Source organism: Emys orbicularis, chromosome 25 (genome assembly GCF_028017835.1).
Source record: "Emys orbicularis isolate rEmyOrb1 chromosome 25, rEmyOrb1.hap1, whole genome shotgun sequence".
NCBI lineage: Eukaryota > Metazoa > Chordata > Testudines > Emydidae > Emys > Emys orbicularis.
The window spans coordinates 15,861,821-15,889,724 of record NC_088707.1 but is presented as its reverse complement, the minus strand read 5'-3'; the positions used below and the strand labels follow the sequence as shown (position 1 = coordinate 15,889,724).

General features: G+C 47.1%; 1 protein-coding gene across 1 annotated transcript in view; it reads left to right on the top strand.

The window, feature by feature from the left end:
* Nucleotides 1-27,690, top strand: part of PLEKHM1 (pleckstrin homology and RUN domain containing M1) — a 59,140-nt gene extending 31,450 nt beyond the window's left edge. The window contains exons 6-13 of the mRNA XM_065422699.1: nucleotides 5,959-6,406; nucleotides 9,989-10,229; nucleotides 10,867-11,781; nucleotides 16,545-16,690; nucleotides 17,586-17,779; nucleotides 19,967-20,030; nucleotides 22,958-23,115; nucleotides 27,496-27,690. Coding sequence (XP_065278771.1) covers nucleotides 5,959-6,406; nucleotides 9,989-10,229; nucleotides 10,867-11,781; nucleotides 16,545-16,690; nucleotides 17,586-17,779; nucleotides 19,967-20,030; nucleotides 22,958-23,115; nucleotides 27,496-27,625 — 2,296 coding nt within the window. The 3' untranslated portion in view covers nucleotides 27,626-27,690. The remainder of the gene's footprint in view (nucleotides 1-5,958; nucleotides 6,407-9,988; nucleotides 10,230-10,866; nucleotides 11,782-16,544; nucleotides 16,691-17,585; nucleotides 17,780-19,966; nucleotides 20,031-22,957; nucleotides 23,116-27,495) is intronic.
* Nucleotides 27,691-27,904: the final 214 nt, after the last annotated feature.

Here is a 27,904-nt window from a genome sequence, read left to right as displayed (position 1 = left end):
TAGGAACTATGTTAGCAATTCTCCAGTCGTACGGTACAACCCCTGAGTTTACTGATTCATTAAAAATTCTTGCTAATGGGCTTGCAATTTCATGTGCCAGTTCCTTTAACATTCTTGGATGAAGATTATCTGGGCCCCCCGATTTAGTCCCATTAAGCTGTTCGAGTTTGGCTTCTACCTCAGATGTGGTAATATCTACCTCCATATCCTCATTCCCATTTGTCATCCTACCATTATCCCTAAGCTCCTCATTAAAGACTGAGGCAAAGTATTTGTTTAGATATTGGGCCATGCCGAGGTTATCTTTAACCTCCACTCCATCCTCAGTGTTTAGCGGTCCCACTTCTTCTTTCTTTGTTTTCTTCTTATTTATATCGCTATAGAACCTTTTACTATTGGTTTTAATTCCCTTTGCAAGGTCCAACTCTACATGGCTTTTGGCCTTTCTCACTTTATCCCTACATGTTCTGACCTCAATAAGGTAGCTTTCCTTGCTAATCCCTCCCATCTTCCACTCCTTGTAGGCTTTCTGCTTTTTCTTAGTCACCTCTCTGAGATGCTTGCTCATCCAGCTTGGTCTACAACTCCTGCCTATGAATTTTTTCCCCTTTCTTGGGATGCAGGCTTCTGATAGTTTCTGCAACTTTGACTTGAAGTAATTCCAGGCCTCCTCCGCCTTTAGATCCCCAAGTTCTTCAGTCCAATCCACTTCCCTAACTAATTTCCTTAATTCTTTAAAGTTAGCCCTTTTGAAATCAAAAACCCTAGTCCCAGATCTATTTTTGTTTATCCTTCCATCTAGTTTGAACTGAATTAGCTCGTGATCACTCGAACCAAGGTTGTCCCCTACAACCATTTCTTCTATGAGGTCCTCACTACTCACCAAAACCAAATCTAAAATGGTATTCTCTCTTGTTGGTTCTTCAACTACTTGGTGAAGGAATCCATCAGCTACCGCATCCAGGAAGATCTGAGCCCTATTATTATTACTAGCACTTGTCCTCCAGTCTATATCTGGGAAGTTAGTCTCCCATGATCACACAATTCCCATTAGTGTTTACTTCATTAAAAACATTAGAGGTCTCTATCCATATCCAAATCGGATCCCAGCGGTCTGTAGCACACCCCAAGCACTATCTCAGGGGAGGCTCTAGTAGCTTTCTTTCCCAGTGATTTTTGCCCAGAGAGACTCTGTCTTATCCATTCCATCACTTCTTATTTCTTTATAGTCTACCTCATCATTGATATACAATGCTACTCCACCACCTTTGCCTTTATTTCTATCTTTCCTAAACAGCACATACCCTTCAATACCTGTACTCCAGTCATGACTACTATTCCACCATGTTTCTGTTATCCCTATAATATCTGGTTTCACTTCCTGCACCAGTAGCTCTAGTTCCTCCATTTTGTTACCTAGGCTCCTCGCATTAGTGTACAAACATATTAATTTTTTCTGTTTGGCTTCACTAACATTCTTTACCCGATTAGGCAGACATTCTACCGCCTGTGTCACCTATTAGACTGGTATCTACACAACCCTTCCTCCTTATGTCCATTCTCATACCCACGGCTGCATCCTTTCTTACTTCGTTTTCTTCCCTCTCAATGTTAAATTCCGGCGTGGAGATTACCTGGACATCTCCCAACCATCTCCCCCAAATTCCTAGTTTAAAGCTCTCTTAATCAGTTGTGCCAGCCTCCATCCTAGAAGTCTATTTCCCTCCTTACTCAGGTGAAGTCCATCCCAAGAGAATAGTCCTCTGTCCATGAATGCTTCCCAGTGGCCATACATCCCAAATCCCTCCTTCTAGCACCACTGCCTGAGCCATCTGTTGATCGCCATAATCTTGTCACACCTTTGTTGTCCTTCTCTAGGAACAGGCAGAATCCCACTGAAGATCACCTGAGCCTTGATTTCCTTAAGCGTCTTCCCCAGCGTGGCATAGTCTCCCTTAATACATTCCAGCGAGAATCTAGCCGTATCATTCATGAAGGACAATCAGCGGATTCTTTCCCGCTCCCGTTGGAATCCTTTTCAGCCTCAGGTCCACATCCCGTATTTTAGCACCTGGCAGACAGCACACCCTTCTGTTCTCCGGATCAGCTCTAGTTACAGGCCTGTCTATTCTTCTCAGTAAGGAGTCCCCAATCACGTAGACCTGCCTTTTCCTGGTGATGGTGTGATTCTCTGGTCTATCCCCTGTTCTCTCTGGGTGCAAGTCCTCTCGATTTCTATTATCCCTTGCAATCCTCCGCAACCCATCCTGTATCCTCCTGGGGCTCATATTTGGTGTTATCTCCATTGACTCTTCCCCTCTTCCTATAGGACAGGCCTGCACAACATACGGCCCACGTGGGCTCACTGTGTGGCCCATGGGGGGGTGAGTAGGCAAGCAGTGGGTGAGGGAGGGGTGCTGAAGAGGCGAGCGGGCAGGCAGTGGTGGGGGGGCAGGTGAGCCGGTGGCAGGGGAGGGGGGCTGAGGAAGCGAGCGGGGGGGCAGGTGAGCCGGCGGCTGGCCCCAGCTCACCTCTGCTCCGCCTCTTCCCCTGAACGCTCTCCCCGGCTTCCCACGAATCAGCTGTTCACGCGGGAAGCCTGGGAGGGCAGAGAAGCGGTGCAGCGGCTTCGCGCTCAGGCCGAGGGAGGCGGAGACGGAGCAGAGGTGAGCTGCTGGGTCGGGGCGGTCAGAGGGTGGGAAACGGGGGGTTGAATGGCCCGCTATAACACATTACCAAGGTTCAATACCGCTGTTTTCGCAGGGCGGGCGGTGCTGGGGGGGGGGTTGTGTTTCGGGGGGGCTGGGTGGCGCATTGGGGGGGTTGTGTTTTGGGGGGGCTGGGTGGCGCGCTGGGGGGGTTGTGTTTCGGGGGGGCTGCGTGGCGCACTGGGGGGGTTGTGTTTCGGGGGGCCTGGGGGGGGTCGGCCCTCAGCTGTTTTCTTTGGAGTAATATGGCCCTCGCCACTTTACGAGTTGTGCAGGCCTGCTATAGGACTAGCTGCTCTTCTCTTCTTCCTTGCCCTCTCACCTTCAGCGACCACCTGCTGTGCCCCTTCTTCATTTTCCAACTCCGCAAACCTGTTCCTGAGCTCTATTTCTCCTTCACTAGCCTGTCTTTTCCTCTGCCTGATTCTCTTAGTCACATGCTTCCACTGTCCACTTTCCTCACCCAGCAGTCTCCCCTCAGAGTTCTTTGGTCCTGCTTCCATCTGCGAGTCTGAGTTTTTCCCTTCAGCCTCCTCATGTCTTTGCTCCATCATCTGCTCGAACCCCCTTCTAAACTCAACCAGAGTTTCCACCTGCATCTCCAATCCTCGGATCTTTTCTTCCATCAGCTCTATCAGGCGGCACTTCATGCAGACGAAACTCTTTTCAGGTACCCCCTCCAGGATTATGTACATGCCGCAGCGTCCACATCCAGTCATCCTCATTGTGTCTTCCACTGCTGCCTCTGTATTGGTCGTAGCCTTCCCACCTAAAACCTGTTAGTCCGGGAAACACAAACCAAAACAAACCCCCAACGGGTACCAGAACACTGGCAGAACACCACCCACTCCCTTCACTAGCCTGTCTATTCCTCTGCCTGGCTCTCTTAGGCCTGGTCTACACTACCCGCCTGAATCGGCGGGTAGAAATCGACCTCTCGGGGATCGATTTATCGCGTCCCGTCAGGACGTGACAATCGATCCCCGAATCAACGCTCTTACTCCACCAGCGAAGGTGGGAGTAAGAGCCGTCGACGGGAAGCCGCGGAGGTCGATTTTGCCGCCGTCCTCACAGCGGGGTAAGTCGGCTGCGATACGTCGAATTCAGCTACGCTATTCGCATAGCTGAATTTGCGTATCTTAAATCAACCCCCCCCTGTAGTGTAGATGTAGCCTCTGTCTCCCCCGCAAACTCCCACTGAAACTCCCCTGTTTACATCTGTTTGCTGGCTCCTGTGCCGCTGCAGCTGTCTGTGTCGCTGCCTGACTGGCTGGCTACCTTTATAGGACCCCTAAGCAGAGAAGCCCCGCCCCCAATCAGGGCTCAGCTTCTCTCCCAGCACACTGCCCCTACCAGCCTCCACACATATAACTACAAAATACAATACACAAAATACAAAAACCTCCTCCAACAGAACTCCCCTGTTTACAGGCTCTATGAGAAAAACAGATTTCTAATTTCTCCAATAACTTAGAGGAGCTGCAGTGTTTGCAGCCTGTAAACAGTTTGTTTGACTCCTTCTTTTGATTTAGCTATGTAGAACCCCTTGCATGTCAGGACAGAGACGAAACCAGAAACAGCTGGACCGCAAATGTTTTCACTATCACCATAAAAATTAAAAGGGCGTTGTCTCACCTAGAACTAAACAGTCTGTCTTTGTCTTGGCAAACACCCTCTTGTTGAGTTTGGTTTTAAAATGGGGCTGTGGTCAGAAAAGTCACGCTGTGACTATTGTCTTGTCAGCTATGTTTAGATTACTGACAAAAGGCAACAGCCCTGCAGAGCCAGCATGACTACAGCAGACCATAGTTTGATTCAGTTCTACCTCATGTATCGCCCTGATTAACAACATTGTCACCCAGTTTTAGATTCCAAAAAAACCTTTCATTTCTTGAGATTATGAGAACCCATTTTGATTTGATTAGGTTAATGATGGAAAGATTTTTGGTTTGAGATTATGCTGAGATCAAAATGGAGAGCAAAGGAGCATGAAACAGTCTCTTGACTGACCAGAGCACTGCTGCTAATTGCTTTTTACAGCTATGAATACTTATTTTTATTGGAAATTTGACACACAAACCATAGCTAGGCACATGCTTCATGATCAAAGCAGTCATGCAAAATTGCAATATGTAATTCTAATACATGTACAAAGCTCTCTTCTGGTAGGGTGACCAGATGTCCCGTTTTTATAGGGACAGTCCCGTTTTTTGGGACTTTTTCTTATATAGGCACCTGTTACTCCCCACCCCCTGTCCCATTTTTTCACAATTGCTATCTGGGGGACCTACAATAAATAGCAGTTAAAAGTAATGACTCAGGAGTGGTTTAAAAGCAAACTCCCAAGTATATTCAGGATATGAATAGTTTGAAGGAAGTATCCCAACTCTCTAGCTGGGCTGGCTTTGAACACTTTGGTATAGAAAGCAAATTATTTTTACCTGAACATTTATTTTTCTTATAAACGTGGTGATTCCCATGAGTGAATGAGGAGCTCTCACATTTTGACTTGGAGAGGCCATTCCATGACTGTGCAGAATACCTCTTTTTCCAGTCCTCAAGCTTGACACAGAAGCGGTACATCATGCCTCATCTCCAGTAAATTCTAACATGTATGTGCAGGGCTAACACACAGCAGTTTATCATAATTGGCAACCATAGACAACCAAGATGCTGTGATGTCACAGGGTTTGGATACACAGTACCTTCTAAAGAGGAAAATCAAGTAAGGTTAGGGAAAATTTCTGCTGCTGCTTGGGACTCCAGGTTTCTGAGGCCATGGAGGGCAGACAGCTTGAAGAGTTGATGTCCTGGCTCCACCACTTCATCCACCCCAGTGGTTTGGTAGCTGGTATCTATCCCCAGCTTTGTGATTTGGTAGCTCTGCTTCACCCTTCCAGGAGCTCTGGCAACTTTTAAATCAGGATAGGTTGCTTGTCTAAAATAAATGCTCTAGTTCAAACAGAAAGTAAGGGAAGTCCTGGGGCCTGTGCTGAGCAGGAGATCCGAGTAGATGATCACGATGGTCCCTTCTGGCCTTAGAATCTATGAAACAAGTATAGTGGATTTATTAGAACCTAGACAAATGGTATGGGGTAGATCATTTCAAGCTGTACAGTACTTCAGAGGCTGAAACCCTGAGGGGACTTATTTTTATAATCACATGACCTCTGGGAACCAATGATGTCTTGTAGCAGACTTTGTTCGGTCTATTCACTTTTTTTTTTATTTGCCTAAACTTTGTTTTAAGGGTATTGTCTGAATTCAGCAAAGTACAGCAAGTCTCTGAACCTACAGAAGAACCGCACCTTCCTAATCTATTGGCGCCTGCCCCATTGCAGCCCGCACTTCCTCCTGCTGTCTCCAGAGCCTCTCACCTGCATTTAAATGTAACAGCGGAGAGCACTCTTTGTTCTGCACCGCTTCCTGACACAGATAACCCACAGTCCATCTGTGTGGACGATCTAGCTAAAGCCAGAAAGATATCAGATCCTCCTTCACATGTTACAGGAATCCAGTTGTTGTCTCAGCCAATCATAACACACAGTGGTGCAGCAGACAAAGATTCATCCCAACAGCTTTACATTATTAACCCAGAAGATAAAGATGGAACCAGTAAGATAAATGGTCATAAGGAAAGCCAAGAGGATCTCAGCCCAGTGACAGAATTCTTTCTTTCACCAGCAACAGCTTGTCCAGTAGGTGTTACAATTATTTTTCCATGTTCTTCGCAGCTAATCAAGTGGGGGAAGTGGTTAGGAAGCATAAAAAGAATGTTATGTAGAAGGCAATGGGGACTTCCAGGTTGCTGTTCATTTTAAGTTAAGCCCCATATACAGTGGGTTTTGGTCTCCTTGTCACTCTGATACTAATCAAGAATACTGCTACATGTGGTACATATGCACAGGTTCACTACAGAGTTGAAATGAAAAATGTTCCTTGCTCCATACGTACTTTGCTGTAGCTGAAAGTCACACTGCTGCACTAGGCTTTGGAGAAATCAGTACTAATTAAATCACCTGGCAAATGCATCACCAAAAGCTGTCAGAGCTAGGCAGTCAGGTAAGAGCCCAGCACGCATAACACTTACATGAAAGGGTGGCTGGATTTTCCAAAGGGCTCCTCACACAGTAGCTTCCATTGTTCTTGGTGAAGGGGGATATTCTCAATGGAAGCTGCTGAGCCCTGCTGAAAATCTGGCCCTAGATCCTTTGCAGTTTGAAAGAACAGTCTGAGAATTGGCATTTCACAATGGTAAGTGACAAGAGAGTTTCTCTTGATTTGTGGTCCTAAGGGAGAAAGCCAAGCAATGACTGGCCACAGAAATAAATCCCCACTTTCCAATGGAAAAGATCTGCTAGGTGTTGCTACATGCAACGTCAAACATCTGATCACAGGGGCCAGTGCAGGCTTGTTCTCTCCAATGCTCAGTCTAGTTTAAATGTCTCGAGTGAAGGGGTCCCACTACTTCTGTTGGCTGACTGGAATAATCAGCTAGATTTCACTGCTTGGAAATGTTTCCTGATATTCAGGCCAAATTGTGCTTTGCTTAATTCCATCTCATGACTCATCATTATATCCTAATGCTATTACCATATATCCTTAAACCATCCTAAACAATTTCGTTTGTTGATATCTACTCCTTTAATATGCTCAGTGACCATATTACCTATTCTGCCACTTGGCTGTAGTTTGGTTGATCTATTCGTAACCTCTGGATATCAACAGGAAATTCCATCGTGCTTAAATACCTGTTATTGTCCTGCATGAGTCATTCCTGATTCTAGAGTAAACATAATCTTCCTGTTCATTGTATATCTTGGGGCTGGCTGCCTTGTGTTTGGGGACTGTCCCTTTACCAAACAGAAGGGACAGTGTTTTTTCCCAAAAAAATAAGTGAATAAGATTTAGCTCACGGTCAAATCATAAGAATGCTTGAAAATTAGATGGAACAAATTAGCAGTGATCATTATATTAGAACAGCTGTTAAAGTGTGACTAAGGAATTGGTGGAAGATATCACCCAGTTGAACAGCTCAGAGATAATCAGTGTTTCTTATCATGAATTGAAGAGTCTGTGTATGAAATGGAGAAGTACCTAATCTAAGGGAATAGGCTTAAACTAGTCTGGAGCAGGTGTCTGGGGTTATTGTTCTAGGGTGCCTATACCTGCTTGCAGAACTCCAAGAGCGGTAGGTGCCACTCCACAGTACTGATAGAAGTTTGCTTCAGGATGCATAGCTATGCATCCGAAGAAGTGAGGTTTTTACCCACGAAAGTTTATGCCCAAATAAATCTGTTAGTCTTTAAGGTGCCACCAGACTCCTTGTTGTTTTTGTAGATACAGACTAACACGGCTACCCCCTGATACTTGCTTCAGGATGGGTTCAAAGTTAATGAGAAAACAACATATATATCTTTTTCCCCAAAAAATATAGTTTTCTTAGTTCATATAAAGATTCAGAAGACCAGACATCAGACTAGCAGTGCATGCTCTTTTGTCCCCTTTTTGGCTGAGTCCTTTTCCTTCTCATTCACTTTTAACAGTAGCAAAAGTCCTCTTTGCCAGATGCATTAAAATAGGAGGTGCTGGAACAAATTGGTCAATTAAAGAGCAACACATTACTAGGACCAGATAGTAGAGCCCCGAGTTCTGAAGGAACTTGAAAGCAGAGCTGCTGACCAAAATGTGCATCTTAAATTTACCTATGATACTGGAAGGTAGCAAATATGCTACCTGCCTCTTTAAAAAAACATGCGAACGGTGATCCTGGGCATTACAGTGATTAAAAATAGAATTTTCAAATGCCTAGATTGATATGATAGGACAGGGACAAACAAACATGGCTTCTGTTACTGGAAATTGTCCTTCTCTAATCCACTACAGTTTGAGGGCATCCACAAAATAGAAGATAAAGGAGAACTGGACAAATTCAGACTGGAAATAAGATGTAAATGTTGAACAGGGTGGGTTAATCATTGGAAGAATTTACCAAAGGTTATGGTGAATTCTCCCTCACTGGGAATTTTTACATCAAGATTGAATGTAGGAATTATTTTTTCACACAACGCACAGTCAGCCTGTGGAACTCCTTGCCAGAGGATATTGTGAAGGCCAAGACTATAACAGGGTTCAAAAAAGAGCTAGATAAGTTTATGGAGGATAGGTCCATCAATGGCTATTAGCCAGAATGGGCAGGGATGGTGTCCCTAGCCTCTCTTTGCCAGGAGCTGGGCATGGGCGACTTGATGATTACCTGTTCTGTTCATTCCCTCTGGGGCACCTGGCATTGGCCACTGTCGGAAGACAGGACACTGGGCTAGATGGACTATTGGTCTGACTCAGTGTGGCCATTCTTCTGTTCTTATTATGTTCTTATTTCTTTTTTTTAAAGATCTGGTCTAGTTTAAACAGGAATTATGTTGGGGAATTCTACAGCCTGTGTTATACAGGAGATCAGATTAGAGGATCAAGTGGTCCCTTTTGGCCTTGGAATCTAGGGATCTATGTAATTTTTTTGGACTTCAAAAATCCACTTGGGCTGCATGGGTTTAACTGAGGGCAGTATTTGATCTTGCAGTTGTAGTTAGAAGACACAGTCAACTAGAAGTGTTTTACATGATTTAGATAAAGTACAAGAGCAGAAAAGTAGCTCAACTGAGGAGCAAGTATGTAGAAGCAGCTCAGCTTGGATGCAAACTTAATGCAAACACCTGTTCTAAGAGCTCTGCAGCGCAGCACTAAGGGAATGGGGTGGGGGGGAAAGGTTGCCTAGTGTTGCTCATTTAGAAGCAGCAATGGCCAGATGTAGATGGCGTCTCATTCAGTGCTTTGTGATGGTGGAAATGGCAGCTACAAAATTAGGTCTCTTTGATCATGGTGGGATAAATGGTGGATCCCTTGGGGTGTTTAGGAGGATGCTGAAAACTTCCCACCCTGGCCTCCTGGTGAAGAATCTTGTTCAGTTAACTACAGTGACCAAGGAGAGAGAACTTGTCTTGGCCATGCACTGGGGTAGGACTGACTAACTGACCAGTAATTAGATACAGAGAGCTGCTAGTGCAGCTTAAAAACATTTGTAACTCATTAAAAGGTAAATATTCTTGATTTTGTAGGCAGTTAAACTCTGACCCTTTATGTATTTATGTACCTGCTTCGTTTTATACATGTGAGCGGTCCCACTGCAGTTAATGGTTCCACTCATGTGTCAATTTAAGCGTGGATATGTTTACAGGATTCTGGCCAAAGTTCAGTAATATTTCAGTTCTTTTTTTAAATAGAAAAGAAGGAGCTGGATATCAGAAGACGATTTCTACAGGCCTTCTCCAGAAGGGAGCAGTAAAGGCCTAACTGATTCTTATGGGTCCTCTCTTGAGGGGGCCAGAGAAGGCCGGTCCACAGAACTGATCAGTGCACTCGATTTGGAGGGACCCTTCTTATCCTCTTCAAAGACTGGGAAGCCCAAGCCATCCCCTGACCAGGAACAAAAGGGCTTCCATGTTGTTCATCGCAGGCAGATCGGTATGTGCATTCCAACCAAGAATGGACCAGTTGGGAAATGGGATGAAAAGTCATCTCATTGAAGAGTCGATGCCCTTTTTTAGCCTTCCTTTCTGCTGTGGGTGCCTATATACTGGGGAGAGCTGGAAGTCAGCTTGTTCTTTCTAGAAACTACCTGGCAAATCCTCACTGTGAAAGAAGTGGTTTACACCACATTATTCTGATCAGACCAGTTCTGAGCAGGTTTAGATGACACTGTTAATAACAGGGCCAATAGTGGCAGCTATGTTTGGGCTCCCAGTGTTGCTGAGCCCACCTTAACAGTGACTGGAAATATTTAGAAAATTTCTCTAGTGTAGACAAGCCCTAAGGATGCCTTTCTCCCCCGTGGCTCAGATGACACCAATGCAAAGTGCAGGCAGAGTTACAATTCTCACTGGGGAGTTTTTACACACTCGTTTTGCACTGGTGTCATTGCAAGGTGCTTCGCAGCAGAGAGTAATGGAAAATCAGGCCATTATCTAACAGATTCAGCTGTGTCTATTGAATATTTTTAATGCTGTTTATTTGCATGCTAGTGTGAATTGTTTATTGGCTTTTCTCTGCTTTGTCTATCATATTCTTCCCGGTTTCATGGAAATGCCTTGTCTTCCCAAAGGTCTTTCCAATCCGTTCCGAGGCCTCCTGAAGCTGGGCAGTCTGGAGAGGAGGGGAGCAATGGGCCTCTGGAAAGAGTTCTTCTGTGAGTTATCCCCACTGGAGTTCCGCCTCTTCCTGGACCACGAAGAGCGGATTTACAGTGAGAATTACTCTCTGCTGCGATGCGAGTCGCTGGGGCTGGTTCACAGTGATGGCCGGTTTGAGCTGGTGTTCTCTGGTAAGAAACTGTGCTTACGAGCTCCTTCCCGAGATGAAGCTGAGGACTGGCTAGACAGGATACATGAGGCTCTACACAAGTGTCGGCCTCAGCAAGAGGAGGAATGGGAGACGCTTGACTGTCCAGAAGACGACCTTGAAGGACACACAGTTGGAGTGTTGCTCAGTGACTCAGCTGCTTTGCTCCAGTACAACACCACAGCTGGAAATGCCTATGATTGGACGTCTTCTCTTGCACCAGAATTAGATGCCATTAAAGAATCGGTTCTTTATATGGATGTAGATAAAGCTTGGGCTCCTTTTATTTTTTCCTTGTCGTTAGAAGCTCTAAAATGCTTTAAAGTAAAAAACCATGAAAAAATATTAAGCAACAGCTATGGAATAGAGACAATCCAAGACATTCTTCCCGACACAAGTCTTGGTGGGCCTGCGTTTTTCAAGGTGATAACCTCTAAAGCCATCTTGAAGCTGCAAGCTGAGAATGCTGATGCTGCCGCAGCATGGAGGGGGCTTGTTCGTAGAGTATTAACCTCATATCTCGAAACTGCAGAGGAAGCGCTGACACTTGGTGGCAATTTGGATGGGAATTCTCAGGCAATCTTGAAAAACACTGTAAAGGAAAATGGCCTTTTCTTACAATATCTGGTGGCCATCCCCATGGAGAAAGGACTGGACTCCCAGAGCTTCATATGTGCAGGTAGGTACATGTTGGCTTTGATTTGCTCACTTACTTCAGCCTCTGCTGGAGAGGCCAAGACTGGGTTAATGGGGCATCACAGCTGAAAGTCATGGCTATGACCTGTGGGATAAACATGGGTAAATCATGAGGAATAAGTGCATGTTCTAAAGGCTCAATATTCCAGTGACAAATAATTTAACTTTAACAGCTTTATAGTACAAGTGTGACAACCTTCTTATGTAAAACATTCATTTAACCACAAACAAATACCTCCTAATATACGAGGTTATTTTGATTTAATAGGATAACAATCATTGATTTCTACATAAAGCTTAATTTGCTTTTTCTTTAATATGGTAAGTTGATTAAACTTGAAAAATCCCCTTCAGACTTCTCTGTCACTCCTATAAAGTTTCCTGTGCCCTATGTGTTTTTCAGCACTTTCTTTTTACTCCCGTTTTATCTTTCCCACTCAGTCTCTAACTATCTCGGGTGCGTCTATTCATTTCTGAAACTTCAGTTCCTTCTGTCCTAATAACGGATATTCTGCTCTTGATAGATGGAAGCCGCAGACTGAGTGTTTTGCAGTGCCAGCCCAACTTCCTGTCTCTGCCAGGTGGAACAGCTTCTGTCTGAGCTTTGCTTTCCTCTGTCTTCAGTCATTTTATAACCCTTTAAACTGGCCTGATTGGGAATCTAGATTTTTCCATCCAGACTTCTCTTTGCTGTCCGCCACTTGCGCTCTCTCAGGAGCAGCTTGTAGCCCCTTTGTCCTACCACGGGTTGGAAGAGAAGGACAGGAGTTTAGAGAGAGACCCTGGCTCCAAGCCGTCTGTAGCTTTAGACTCTGCACATACAGTCCATGGCTCTTGCTCGTCTTGCAATGCACTCTTCTCTCCACCTGCTGAGAGCTGTACACAGCAGCCTGCTCAGTCAGGTTCTGCTCCCATGTTCGCTGACTCTAGCAAGGGTGAATTGTTCCCCATTTGACACACACAGCCACTTACGTGGGATGTGACTAGCAAGAAGAAATCATTACCCAAGGTCTCACCAAAATGAACCCACAGGGGAAAGCTAGATCCAAGAATCCAGTTTATTTGGTTTCCATCAGCTCTTTCTAAGTGTTTCTACTTCCCTAGGTGAGCCTGGACATTTTTTTTTTATCTAGCCACAGAGGAGACTGTGTGTCAGCTTTACTAGCTGGTCACATCTATGGAAATAAGTCACACATTTTTAACAGCTTTCAGAGGGGTAGCCGTGTTAGTCTGTATCAGCAAAAAGAACGAGGAGTCCTTGTGGCACCTTAGAGACTAACACATTTATTTGAGCATAAGCTTTCATGGGCTAAAACCCACTTCATCGGATGCATGCAGTGGAAAATACAGGCGGAAGATGTATATACACAGAGAACGTGAAAAAATGGGTGTTGCCATACCAATTGTAACGAGAGTAATCAATTGAGGTGGGCTATTATCAGCAGGAGAACAAAAAACTTTTGTAGTGATAATCAGGATGGCCTGTTGAAAATGAGCCATCCTGATTACCATTAAATGGGTTATAGCCCACGAAAGCTTATGCCCAAATACATTTGTTAGTCTCTAAGGTGCCACAAGGACTCCTCGTTCTTTTTACATTTTTAACAGTGAGAGTAATTACCCATTGGAACAACTTATCAAAGGTCATGGTGGATTCTCCATCGCAGACGTTGCATCAGCAAGGAAAGATTCTGGTCCCTGTTGCTGCGTTGGCTCTGCAGGGCTAAGAGGAGTAAGACATAGTCAGATCATATTCGGATACAGACAAGGAACAGATCTGCTGAGTTAGAAGCAGTTATTGTTTACATAGTCACTTTTCAGAGTAGAACCACAGTTCAGGGTGGCACTAAAACACCAAGTGTTACCAAATACAAATGTTGCCACCTTTAGTTTAATTCTGTTTCACTCTCACCTGATCTAGTTCATTCTCCATCAGAACGTTCAAGCCCAGCAACAGGCAGCTACTTGGTTGGATACAAATTGAATGGATTCCGTTTAATATCTCAGCCTCCATTGATTCTAGTGAAGACAATGCCAGGGCACTCCTGTTAGATTGCTTCTTAGGCCTGTGTCAGGAAGGTGCAGGAGGGAGAAGAGGTGACACTGGAGACACCTGACTGCTGGGCCGCTCTCTCACACACCATCCCCCGCTTGCTGAGGAGCTGGCTGCAAAGGCAAACAGTAAGAATTGGGGGCCCACAGCTCAAGTAGACAGGTCCTTGGGAGCCATGGCCTGTCTGCTTTCCCCCAGGGCTTCCCAGGGAACAGCTTTCTCGCTAAGCAGATTTTTCTTTGTCCCTAGCTGGCCATGCCAGACTAAGGCTATGTGTACACTGCACTTTCATCAGTAAAACTTCTGTTTTGTTTTTGTGAAAAAACACCCCTGACCGACAAAAGTTTTACCGACAAAAAGTGCCGTGGATAGCGCTTTGTTGGCAGGAGATGCTCTCCTGCTGACAAAGCTACCGCCTTGGGGGTGGTCAGGGGCGGCTCTAGGCACCAGCAAAGCAAGCAGGTGCTTGGGTCAGCCCATTTGCAGGGGCAGCAGGGATCCAGCCTGGGAGCTGAGAACCAACAGGGGGCCCTGGGAGCTGTAGTTCCTTGGTTAGCTCCCTGCCTATAGAGCCAGCCCTGGAGCAGGGAAAGAACTACATTTCCCAGCATTCCCTTGGCCACTACCAACAGGAAAGAGGGGGAGGGAGGGAGGTAGCCGAGACCTCATGCTGCAGCCTGCTGTGAATGGAGAGCTGCGCTGGGAAGGGCAGGGATACCATATTTTAACATTCCAAAAATAGGACACTCCACAGGGAGGGAGGGTAGCCCCACCCTGCCACCATCCACCCCCTCCGACTGCCCCCCACAGAAACCCCAACCCATCCAACCCCCCTGCTCCCTGTCCCCTGTTCACCCCCTCCCGGGACCCCTGCCCCAACTGCCCCCCAGGACCCCACCCGCTATCTAAGCGCCACTGCTCCTTGTCCCCTGATTGCCCCCTCCCAGGACCCCACCCCCTATCTAAGCCTCCCTTCTCCTTGTTCCCAACTGCCCCCTCCTGAGACCCCCCCAACTTCCCCCCTAGGACCCCACCCCCTACCTGTCCCCTGACAAACCCCCGGGACTCCCATGCCTATCCAACCACTGCCTGTCCCCTGACTGCCCCCCCTAACCCCCTGACCCATCTAACCCCCCCTTCTCCCTGCCCCTGACTGCCCCCCCGAACTTCCGCCCCATCCAACCCCCCAGCCCCATTACCGTGCCACTCAGACCAGCGTGTCTGGCTCCGCACAGCGCCAGACACACTGCTGCATACATGCTGCCGTGCTCCCCCGCAGAGCCACAGCCCCCCCCCCCCCCCCCCCCCAGCACCTGCCTTCCAGATTTGAACACCTCAAAATTCAGGAGTGCTCAAGCTCAGTTTGGGCAGCTGTTACTTCATTTCTCCCAAATCAAATATACTGATCCACTGTAACTTGCTGTAGAAAAAGTAGGATAAAATTGAGCAAGAAATGCTTCCCAGTGGTTATTAGGACTGGAATTGCTATTTTCAACAGCCATTGCCTTTTTGTTTGTTTGTTTGTTTAAAAGGAAGACAGTGATATTGCATTGGCAAATTCCCCTTAGAAAGAAAGAGTGGAACAAAAGAATAATAAAGGCACCTCAACTTTTCCTCATTTATGAAGGACAGTCTTATAATATGCATCCAGATATCCTCCAATCACACAAGCTGAAAATTGTTCCACTTTACTGCAGTTCTGTAACCATATGGGAACCAATCCTGTCTGTGTTCTGTGCACATCTAAAATTCCTGCTGAATGACCTGCTGTGGGAGCGAGTTACCAGTGACCCAGGGCTGCGGCGGAAGGAGGGTGCAGGTGGGGGGGGGGAGAGAGAGCCTAGGGCTGGGGTGGCAGGAGGTGTGTGTGGGGGGCAATGGTGGGGAGGAATGAGGGAGCCCAGAGCTGGGGCGGCAGGGGGTGTGGGTGGGGGGGAGAGCCCAGGACTGGGGCAGCAGGGGGGTGCGGCGAGGAGCCCAGGGCTGGGACGGGGGGGGCAGCCAAATTTTTTTTTTGCTTGGGGCGGCAAAAAACCTAGAGCCGGCCCTGGGGTTGGTGTCATTTTGTCAGCAGGAGAGCTCTCTGTAGACATAGCCTGAGACTCTGCCCCTATCTTTCTCTTCCCAGGAAGTAGTCTCACTACAATAGTATGCATGCCTCAGTAGTTGGAATCAGTCATTTTCCTTATTGTCTTGCTGCTCACTATTTGATTTTATTTATTTTAGTTTTCCACGTTTTTGTTTTTTCTGTAACTGCTTTAGTCAGCTGAAAAACTTTGTGGAAAACATCATAGAACTTTGATTTCTTATCTCCATCATCTGGACAGGATATACATTACCTACTGTTTGCTCTGCCCCACTATAGAGCAGAAAAAAATCTAATCCACTGGGAAGTACACGCTTCTTCCTTTAGCAGATCAATTGTCACTATTTCTGGATGCTCCCTCTTTAAATCTCCCTCTACTGGATTTTCCTTTATTACTTTTTCTGGTTTCATCATCTCATTTTCTCCTGACCTTTCTTTAGCCCTGAAGCACTGTGCTGCCCTGTAATAATTAGAGATGTGCTCTGCAACGTGTGGTTCCATACACAGCCAAAGTTCCCAAGGGCTGTGCTGTTTGGACCCATCTTCAGAAGTGAATGGGGGGGGTGAGTTTGTTACTCTCTCACTGTTCAATCTCTCTTCTTTTAAGGTTGCTCCAGACAGATCGGACTCAATTTTGTGAAACCCAAACTTTGTGCATTCTCTGGCCTCTATTACTGTGACAGCTGCCATCAGGACGACGAGTCTGTGATTCCATCGCGCCTTATCCACAACTGGGACTTGACTAAAAGAGTAGTAAGTCTATGGATGGTCCAGGCAGGGGATACCTAATTCTTTAAAGATCCCCCCTACTCAGCAGAAAGGCTGATATAATCCTGCGGGGTAAAAATGGGGCAGTAGTGAGTAGAAGCAAAAGGTGATTTTACCCTGGTATATGGCATTGGTGAGACCAGTACTCGAATATTGTGTGCAGTTCTGGCATCCATGCTTGAAAAAGGATGTTGAGAAATTGAAGAGGGTGCAGAAAAGAACCGCAAAAATAATTTGAGGGCTGGACACTACAACACTGGGGGAGCTCCGTCTGTTTAATTTTCAAAAAGATCAGGAGGTGAATTTATTACACTGAATCATAGTATATCATAGAATATCAGGGTTGGAAGGGACCTCCGGAGGTCATCTAGTCCAACCCCATTAAGTATCTTCACAGGGAGAAAATACCAAGCACTGAAAGGCTCTTCAGTGTAGATGGGAAAGGCAGAACAAGAACCAATGGCAGGAAATTCAAGCCAGACCAATTCAAATTAGAAATAAGACACATTTTTTAACAGGGAAGGTGATTAACCTTTGGAACAAGCTGCTACAGGAGTGGTGGATTCTCCATCTTTTGGAGTCTTCAGCTCAAGACTGGATAACTTTCTGGAAGATGTACTTGAGTCATGATGAAATTCTCTGGCCTGTGTTATGTGGAAGGTGCAACAATCTTATGGTCCCTTCTGGCCTTAAAATCTATGAATCAGCACTTTTGGTGCCCAGTCAGTGACTGTTTCTTCCTCCTCTGTGTTTTCCTTTTAAACTTCCTTTGCAGATAGGCAGTGCTCCAACACCCATTGGAGTAACTGGGAACTCTTTCATCGATTTCAGAGTGCTTTGAATTGAGCCCCTATCAATGCTTGTTTTTTCTATATTTTAGGTTTGTCGACAAGCTTTAAAATTTCTGAATCAAATCCGCAATCAACCTTTAATTAATCTGAAATTGGTGAATGAAAGCCTGTATGCTCACGTGGAGAGGATGAGTCGAATCTGTAGAAGCAGAGAACAGCTGAAACTACTTGGCGATTACCTTATAATGTGTCGCAGTGGGGCCCTGAAGGAGCTTAGCAAACGGTGAGGCCCCTCTCTAAGAATTCCCAGGCATCCTAACCTTACGGCAAGGCAGTGATCAATCCTGAACCCCAAATTGCCTTCCTCCCAACCTTTGCTTGATTCATCTCTCTCTCCTCCCTCTCTTCTGTCCTTTCCCCAAACTGAGAGAGGCAGCACCTTCAGTGCAAATCTTCCGGTTGATCTGCAAAGGACATGAGGTGCTAGATAGTCCATAGCACCAAGTGATCCAGCCCTGGGTCCAAGGAGAGGGTCTGTCTAGTTCTGGAGCTCAGTAACACTCTGGAGGAGACTGAATTAAATGAACTCATGGGAGCTAGAAACTGCTGGGTTTTAATCCTGACTCTATCACCTGCCTGACTGTGTGATTTGAGCAAGTAACTCATCCTCTTCCTTACTCCCTTATAAAATGGAGATGATATTTACCTACATCATGGGAGTTCGGGAGGATTTGCTAATGCCTTTATAGTCCTTGGAAAGCATGAAGTGCCAGATAAGTGCTAGCCATTGTCCTGCTAGCCACACTCTGCCTTCCAGCCAGGCCCATTTCATCAAAACAGTGGGTCAGAAATCACCTCCCTTCTCGAACTGAATAAGACAGAAAGCTGCGGGTCCATACATACCTTTAACACCTTGGCTTACCCTGTGCTCCTGCCTTCATTAGATAGGGTCCTGTGCATTGTTCTCTGCCAGCTTTTGCTTTCTTAGTACCCACCCTGTGGCTGTCCTGGAGATGGGTCCTGCTGTTGCAGGTGCTACTGGGGCCTGCCATATAGGGCGTGTGTGATATTCAAACTCAGCCCCCATCCAAAGCTCTGGGCACCCTTGAGCATACATTTAAAAAATTCCTGAATCAAATCTGCAATCAACTTTTACTCAGTCTGAAATGGGTGAACAAAAGCCTGTATGCTCACATGGAGAGGATGAGTCGAATCTGTAGAATCAGAGAACAGCTGAAACTACTTGGCAGGAGATGCAAAGTAAAAATGAAACAGAGCAGCACCTTCTCTCCCCTCCCCTCCACACACCCCATCTGTTCCCCAGTCCTGTGACCAATGCAGCTTAGAATCCCTCTGTGCACTTCCCCACTAGACAGCAGGCCCACCCTTGGTGTTTGTCACCTCTGGCAATCTGATCACATCTCATCAGAGTTGGCATTTTCCTTAAAGCCCTGGCTCTTGGAATCCTGTGATTACATGAGTATCTCAGCTTTAGTGTTTAAAGTTTCTAGCCCACCTGGTGAGGAAAAAGCTGGAAAACATGACCCTGAAACACTCAAGCTAGAAGACAAATTAAAAAGATCCCAAATTATTTTTGTTTAAATCTTCTGATTTTTAAACCAAGCTGATGATTTTAAGCAGCCTGAACCATGACTTTTGGATGCTTGTGACTGGCAACACTCCCTCAGCATCCTCAAGCCTTTGCCAGTGCCTGCCCAAACAGATGGGCTTTCCAGTGATCCCAAAGGACAATAAACGGGAGCCATGCTGACCCACTGGGAGCAGACCACTCCAGAGGAAAGGGACCCTCACTGAGTGCTCTGCCAATAGCCCTCCTCACAGTTCTACCGAGGCCTCTCCTGATCACAGCTATGGCAGGTCGGGAGGGCCCAGGCCGTTGGATGTCAGAGAATGGTCATTTCTCACTGGTTAACTGGGTTTCTTCAACTCCCACTAACCCAGAAATCCCCCTGGTTTGTGCTGGGGTCCTTGGGACTGTTTTCCTCTGACTTCTCCTTTGGAATTGAATGGGACGTTCTTGTAGCTTTTGTTCTTGTGACTCAGCAAGTCTCTGAGCCAGCTTGCTCTGTGGTAGAGTGGTGCTGGAAGGGCTTTGTGGTTTTCCCTGTTTCCATCTGCTGTTAGGAGTTGTTCTACATCAGTTCTGGGCCCGCGTGTTAAGAGATGGAGGGAAAGAAATCATAAGAAAATACCATCCTGAATCAAGGCAATCTCCTAGCTTGAGAGGAAACAGCTGGGTAAAATTATATAATAAATATACTCTCTCACCATCTCTCAGACCATTTTTAATGTAGAGGTAATGGGAACAAAATCTGTGATCAATAATAGTGAAGTCAGATTTGCAGTAGTTTTCTTCAGAGTCTACGTCATCTGTTTCGTGTCCACCTCGAAGTCTGTTACAGCCCTGGTGAAATGTGTCTGACATTTTTTGTTTTGTGTTTGTTTGAAGACTTGATCATCGGGACTATCTATTGGAATCGCCCCATAAATACAGTGTAACTGATCTGAGACAGGTAAGAGCTTTGACTTATATTTTTACTGTGTCACTGATGAAAATGTCTTTGCATGGAAAGGAAGCTGAAACTGACACTTTTTGCTACTTATAAAGGATCAAATAACTCACTTTGTACCTTTAATTCCTTTGCTCAGAGTATCTCTCTCACTGTGTGAATCTGTGCCTGTATATAGGGTACAGGCATATGGTGTTCAGTTCTGTGTATAATATGTAAGGCAACAATTTAGTCGTGCCAATTTTTAGTAAAAGTCATGGACAAGTCACAGGCAATTTTGTACTATATAAATACCCCTGACTAAACCTTAGGTGCTCTGTGGGGTGCCGCTGCTGCTGGGGGGTGGGGCTGCAGCTCGGGGCCCCGCTACTGCTGCTCCGGGGCCGGCCGCCCAAGCAGTGGCCGGTGTGGCTGGCCACCTCAGCTGCTCAGACGGCCCTGGGGTCAGCCGCACTGGCTGCTGCAGAAGTCAGGGAGGTCCCGGAAAGTCACAGAATTGGTGACTTCCATGACAGGCTCGCAGCCTTATTAATATGCACCTAACCTGAGCTCTAGTTGCATGTAATATTGATCCAGGGTTAACATATAAATTACACAGTCACAGGGTATTCACCCACGGAAGCTTATGCTCCAATACATCTGTTAGTCTATAAGGTGCCACAGGACTCTTTGTTGCTTTTTACAGATCCAGACTAACACGGCTACCCCTCTGATACAGTCACAGGGTTCACTCACTGCTTGCGGTGCCTCCTGCTGGCCATCCTGGGGATTAGCTCCATGCATGCTCCCTCCGCTGGTGTATTCCCCTGTTTTGTCTTGTCTCATCCTGCTACCCAACTCACTGCTGGACCTGCAGCTTCCTCTTCATGGCTTGGCCCTCTAGCCTGGACACAAAAATCCTCCCCTTCCAAGGAATCCAGAGGCCTTCCAGACCCTGCTGTCAGGGTGGCGTCTCCAATGCCTGTGCCACTATCCAGTGGCTGGTAGGGGAACCCAGGCCCGCCCTCTACACGGGTTCCAGCCTAGGGACCCTAGAACAAGGAGTCATAGCCTATATTGCCTTAGTCCTCACTGCTGTTTCCCTGGGCTTCTTCCTACTCTACTGGTTTTCCCCCTCTCTAGATTTACCAGGTTCTTGACTCCCTCCACTCAGAGAGTGACTGCAGCCTGCCTTCCTGCAGCCAGCTATATGCTGGCTCTGCCTGTTCTGCACAGCTGAGCCTACTCCTAATTAGTGGCCAACTCCCTGGTTCCTCCTCCAGGTGCACCCAGGGGAGTTAATTGGCCTGCCTAGCCACCTTAACTCCTTCCAAGCCAGTGTGGGCAGACACCCCACCACATACACCCAACCTCAATCCAAACCCTGCACTTCTCCCACCCCTCCCGTACAAAGAAAGGATGGATAGGCTTCAGAGCGTGCCCAGACGGGCAACAGACACTGGGTCTGTCGGCCCAAAGAGTAAGGAGAAAGTTCCAGAATTTGGGACCCTCTGTTTGGAATGCCCTGGCTGCAGCCCCGACTTGACCAGATCTGGGGAGTTCATGGGCAAAATGCAAGGAGGGATGGGGTGTCTCTAAGGTGCACAGGACTCAAACCATAACACGTTTCTTCCACCCAACTGCACTCAGTGATGGTAGGTGTCTGGGTGAATATGAGAGGCCCTGCTACAGCCTCTGGGGCTAAGTCACCAGCCGGATTTTCTCATTTCAAAACTGGCCCTTTGCTGTGCCCTGCATCCCAACAGATGCTGGGAGTCAACCTCTGTTATTCCTATGGTCAAATCTTGGGATTGTAGCAAGCACCTAGATGATGATGTGTGCCATGGGACAGACTGCGAGAGAGGGAGTCTGCTTGGTAGCCAGGAACCAAACTAGATAAATCTGTATCGTTCTGTGTCAGCAGCTGGAATCGCATCCAGAGCCAGTACAGCCTTTGGGGTAGTGATGCCTGTGACTCTCTCAGCTACATCTTGCACTAAAAGACTAGCTCCTCGGAGAGCACAGCCGGGATCGCCCACATCCAAAGCCTTATCCCAGCAAGGTGCTGGGGGTGCAGTTCAGCCAGCACACAGCTCTGCAGCAGTTAAATCCCACTTCTGCCTCGACTCACAGCTGAAGTGGGACGTAGCTGGCATATAGTCCCTCGGCCCAGGAGTGCATTTCTCACGGGGAGAGTAAAGACACTGCACCTTCAGAGTGTTTTGGAACCCACATATCAGTTGTATGCAGCCCGCATCACAATCTCCCCCAGCAGCCTCACATATGCATGGAACAGGAGAGGTGATAGAACGGATCTCTGCACATCCGCAGACCAGAGCAGTCTTGGGAAAAGGAGAGACGCACACCAGAGAAAACTCAGGCTATGTCTACACTACGGACCTTACAGCGGCATACCTGTACTGCTACAGCTGTGCCACTGTGAGATCTCCCGTGTAGCCGCTTCGCCAGCAGGAGAGAACTCTCCTGCCGGCATAATTAAACCACGCCCAACAAGCAACGTTAGCTGTATCGGCAGGAGAGCCTCTCCTGCCGACACAGTGCTGTCCACACCAGCACTTTTGTCAGTGAAACTTATGTCCGTTAGGGGGTTGTTTTCACACCCCCGGCCAACACCAGTTTTGCGGACAAAAGTGCTAGTGTAGCTAAAGCCTTAGTTTGACTCTGCTCCTAGCTGAATTTGCAGGCCTGGCAGTTAGTAAAACACCTTTTCACTTGCAAATTGAGCAGAAGTGCTCTGGAGTCCCCCAGACCTGGTATGGCTGGAAGCAGTCACAGTATTAGTCTCTTTCTGAGTACGGCCATATTTTCAAACAGCATTAACCACCAGTGTGTGTGAAGCAGTAGCTCGAGGTTGCACAACGAAGCTGCACAGCAAGAACCCACACAGACAAACTTCCCCAATGTTATTTTAAGTTTTCTCTGTTCTGCAGATAGCTGATGGCATATTTGAAGTGTACCTGCAATCTCTGATCCAGTTTGCTTCCCACCACGTCTATAACTGTGACCTCTGTACCCAGCGGGGCTTTATCTGTCAGATTTGTAACCACAGCAGCATCATTTTCCCCTTTGAGTTCGACACAACCACCCGGTGAGTGAAGCTTTCCATTGTAACTTCCTGTCATGGGACGTTTCGCGTGGAAGGCCCAGGAAACTCCTGACTGACTTTGTCAACTCTTCCTCCTGCAAGGGAAGGCTGTTCGGAGATTTGATGGGAAGCAGGTTTTGATGTAGCCTGTCTGTCTGTCTTAGGTACTTTTCTGATCCCCAGAACTGTAGTATTCGAGTGCTTCATAATCTTCAATGCATGTACCCTCACGTACCCCTGGGAGGCAGGGCAGGGCTAGTATCTCTATTTTACAGGTGGGGGACTGAGCTTGAGCCCTGGGCTATGCTAAAAAATTAGACCAACAGAGCTACCTCACTCAGGGGTGTGAAAAATCCACACCCCAGTGGCATAGTTAAGCCGACCTAACCCCAGGTGTAGACAGTGTTAGGCCGACGGAAGAATTCTTTCATTGACTTAGCTACTGCCTCTCGGGGACGTGGAGTAACTACGCCGGTGGGAGAACCCTTCCTGTCGGCACAGGTCATGTTTACACTGCAGCACTGCCCCTGTTCCCTTTCAAGTGTAGACAAGCCCAAAGGGACTCACCCAAGGTCATACAGGGAGGCTGTGAAGGAGCAGGGACTTGAACCCAGGTCGCCTAAGTCCTAGGCTAGTGCCCAAAGTACTGGGCCATCCTGTCCTCTCCTGGGTGTGTTGGGAAAGAAGATGGTGACTAGACAGCTGCCTGTTGCCTGTGCTGAGAACACAGGCCTAGTATTGGGCTCCTGAGGCCACACCTAGGCTCCTAAACAAGTGGCCTGGCTCTCAAAAGTGCTGAGCCACCCAGCAGCTCCTATTGGGTCCAGAGGGAATTTGACTCCAACAGGAGTCCTTCTGGAAAAGGCAGTGCCAGCCCTAGGGAAGCTAATAGAAGTGGTGGGAGGGGAAATCAGGATGGTTGAGAGAGAATTTCCAGAGCGAGTAGCAAAAGAAATGTGCTAACTCTGTCAGCAGCATTGAAACCTGCAAGAGACTCCGTGAACAGAGCTCCAGGGTGCACAGGGAGCTATAAAGGAGTCAGTGCCCTAAATTCCCAGACATGGGGTTCAATCCTGCAAAGTGCCCTGCAGAGCTCTGGCCCTGATCCACTTAAGCACATGCTTAATTTTAAGCATGAGTTATTCCATTGATGCACTTTTGAAGGTTACAAATGGGCTCAAAAATAATACTGCAAAGATTGGAATGTCTTTTTATAAATTGGTGGGACGCCCTCGCCAGGGACACCGTGTTCAGTTCCGATCACCCTGTTAGAACCAGCGATAGCAGGAACAGGAGCTCAGAGGCAGGGGATTCGAGGTCCCAAGAGATTTCCAAATGGTGAGCGTGAAAAGACTGGTGGTCTAGTAAATGGACAAAGAAAATAGTGAGTGGTCTGAAATGCTTCCCTGTGAAGAGAGAGTGAAACTGTTGAGAGCAGAGATGACTAAGGGGACAAAATCCTGACTGGAGCCGAGACGGGAGACAGCACGCTCCTGTTTACCCTTTCCTACAACACAGGAATAAGGGACAGTCAGTGAAAACGAAAGGTAAAAAATTTAAAATGGTTAAAAGGAAGCATTTGTTTACACTATGCAAAATTAACCTGTGGGACTCAGTGCCACTGGATATCATCAAGGCCCAACACCTGCGCAGGTTTTGGAAAAGGATACACTTACATTAACAGCGCATCTGCAGCTCTGTTAGCTAGCATTTCATGTGTTTTAAAGTATACGTACCCTCCTTCGAGGCCTGATCTAACTGCCCAGGACCAGGGGGAGAGGTTTTCCCCCATGGGCAGGTTATTCTGTAATTGACCAGTGCAGGATTTCTTGTGCCTTCCTCCTAAGCAGCTGGGGCAGCATTTGGAGATGGGACACTAGCCTGGCCATTGATACGCTCTGGCAATGCCTGTATTACTATACTGAGCCTAGTAGCCAGTCCGGAAGTTCTGCAAGAGATTTGTGGGACCATGTGGGCCTAACTCATCAGGACTAAGGAGTGTTTCCAGTCTGGATGTGCCTAGCAGAATGGCTTGTGATTTCTGCCCCCTCAGCCTAGGGCAGGAACTGCTCCACATTCAGTATCTAACATGAGAGCCCCAGCTGACTTTTTTCCCCATATCTTCTGACTAAGCCAGACCCACAACCAGAACATGTTGGTCCCAGGCGTCCAAGAGGAGGTGCGCCACCCAGCCAGCCCTGGGGTCAGAGTGGCACATCCTGTTGACTGTGATCTAGGTCTGTTAACCTCATCCCATTGAAGCAGGCTGCTGTTGCTCTTTGCCATGTGTAACAGCTGGCTGCCGGGATCATGTTATATATGACTCACAGCAGGATATGTCTGAAATGCCTCCGAACAATGTGTGAACAACATTGTCATTTTCACATGAGCGGCAGACATTTCCTGAAGCCGTTCTCCTGGCAGGTGGAGGGTGCAGTCATTTCCTTTTGGCAACAACTCACTGGGTATTTCTACACTGCAATTAAATACCCCCGGCTGGCCCACGCCAGCTGACTTGGGCTCGTGGGGCTCAGGCTGTAGGGCTGTACGATTGCTGTGTGGAAGTTCGGGCTCAGTCTGGAGCCCAGGTTCTGCAACCCCATGAGCGGGGGAGGGTTGAAAAGTGGCACATTGGCCACGCCAACAGTGTAAGTCTGTGCTGCTGGCAATGGGCTGTGGAGCTACAAAACTGCACAGCACTCTTGCAGCTTCTCAGCAGGTGCCTGCTGTATCGGGGAGCTTTCATCCTTTAGTAATGGGACGCCGCAATCCACTGGATTATACTTAAAGGTCCAGTTCTTGTGAGTTACACAGGTGTGAATCCACAGAAGCCAGTGGAATTACTCTGGATGTACACCAGCATGACCCAGAGCAGAATTTTGCCCTAGCTCTTTCAGATAAGAACAGTGCTGTGTGTTTTTGTGGCTTCCCCACTTTGTTAACATCAGTGCAAACGCTGTTTTTCTCCACTTCCTTTGGCTTTCCCTCTGCTCTCAACACCTGGGCCGCCTGTTGTTTCTTTGGTGTGTGGAACTTGTCTATTGTATACAGAGCAGCCCCAGATTTACAGCATCAAAGTGCTTGTCTCAAGTGTGATATCTGTTGTGTGTGAGACATTTGCATTTCACCATAATTGGTGTCATTTAAATCTAGCTTGGGTTGCCTGAGTTTGCCCTTTCAGCAAGCAAGATTTGGACATGTAAGTGGATTAGATAGGGGGAACAAAGCTAAAACAAGAAATATAGTACTTCTTGTATCACTGGCAGTCCCTGAACTTTCCCTCACTCTGCCTAAAATAATCAGTTAACCAGACTTTACTACAGAGCCTGTTTTGAATAGCTTGATGCAATGTGTAATTTGCTGCTCTTTACATTCCATGTTCATTGCAGGCTCTGCCTCAGAATAGGGATGCCTCCCAGGAATATTCATGCCTATGCAGTGAGCCGTCCATGATCACCGCCTAGCTAATCTGGCTTCTGCCATCCCCGCAGCTTAGCAAAATCAAAACCTAGTTTGTGTTTTCTGCTCAGTCACAGAAATCAGAAGGTTTTTCCTTCCCAAGGCGTCCCCTTCTGCACATCTCGAGGGTGCCTGCAGACGCTTCTAGTGTCTCCTCCCAAGCAATGTCTGCCTCTAGCTGTCTGGCAGCACTTCCTGCTCTGTCAGATATGAGCACAGTCTGGTCCCAAAATGGGGCAGGGAGGATGTTGGGGGAGGCCATGGCTGGGCCCTTGACGCAGGGAATAGAGGCAGAGTCTTCATTGTTACAGTCGTTCTGAAATTGCTGTTTGCCCTTTGTCTGTGCTGACTTGCATTTAAAAATGAACCTTTCCTCATCGCACAGCAACATCATTAGCTAGTTAAAATCGTTCAGCACCCCCCCCCCCAAGATTTTAGCAATTCATCCTTCAATATTTTCATTTTATTTTCCACTTCTTACGAGCTTTTTTCTGCTCTGACATTTATGTGCATGCAAAACCCTCTTCTTTCGTAGTGTTTCCCCTAATGTTCTTTTATGTGGAAACAGTAAATAACGTTCCAACACCGAACTGACATGGAGGCGCAAGGCTCTCCTCCGGTTTTCCAACTGTATTTGGTGGTTGATGGAGGTAAATTATCTCCATTTCTTTGATTGATTTTTGCTGCTGGCTGGCAGAGTTAGTTTATTTGTATGTTAATATTTATGCTGCTGGCTGGTGATTGATAAGTCTAATCATTGTCAGAGCTTTTGTATGGATGGGGTGGGAGTTATGTTGAATCTGAAGAAATAGAAATAAACTCTCAAGTTACATTCTCGCGATGTGGGGAATCTGTATTCTCTGCCCTAGGCCCAGTGATCCATGTGTTGCTGAAGAGATGATTTTGCTTTTGCTTTTCTTGTAGATGCAGAGATTGCAAAACTGTCTTCCACAGGTGCTGCCAAGACAGCATGAAATCTTGCCCCCGCTGTGAACGCCGGCAGAAATACCAGCAACAATTGCAAGCGGACGTCCTCGTGAAACCAAATATGTAGTGAGCAGCTTCTCACAGATGGACTCTACACAGGGCTTTGCTCATCTGCAAACTCGTGACCTGGACACTGTGCAGAGGAAGGGAAAAGGAGCGTATGCCAAGTGCCATTCAGTCCTAGAAAATACATTCCTACCACTGGTTGAAGCAGCTCCTGTGTGCAGATGTTCACCAGGGTAGGAGTAGCCTAAACCATACAGTGCTGTGAGGATGCCGAGGACAGGTGCAGCTCCTCATGTACAAGCAGAGGCTACTGCTCCTGTGAGTGCTGAAAAGAGAGCCA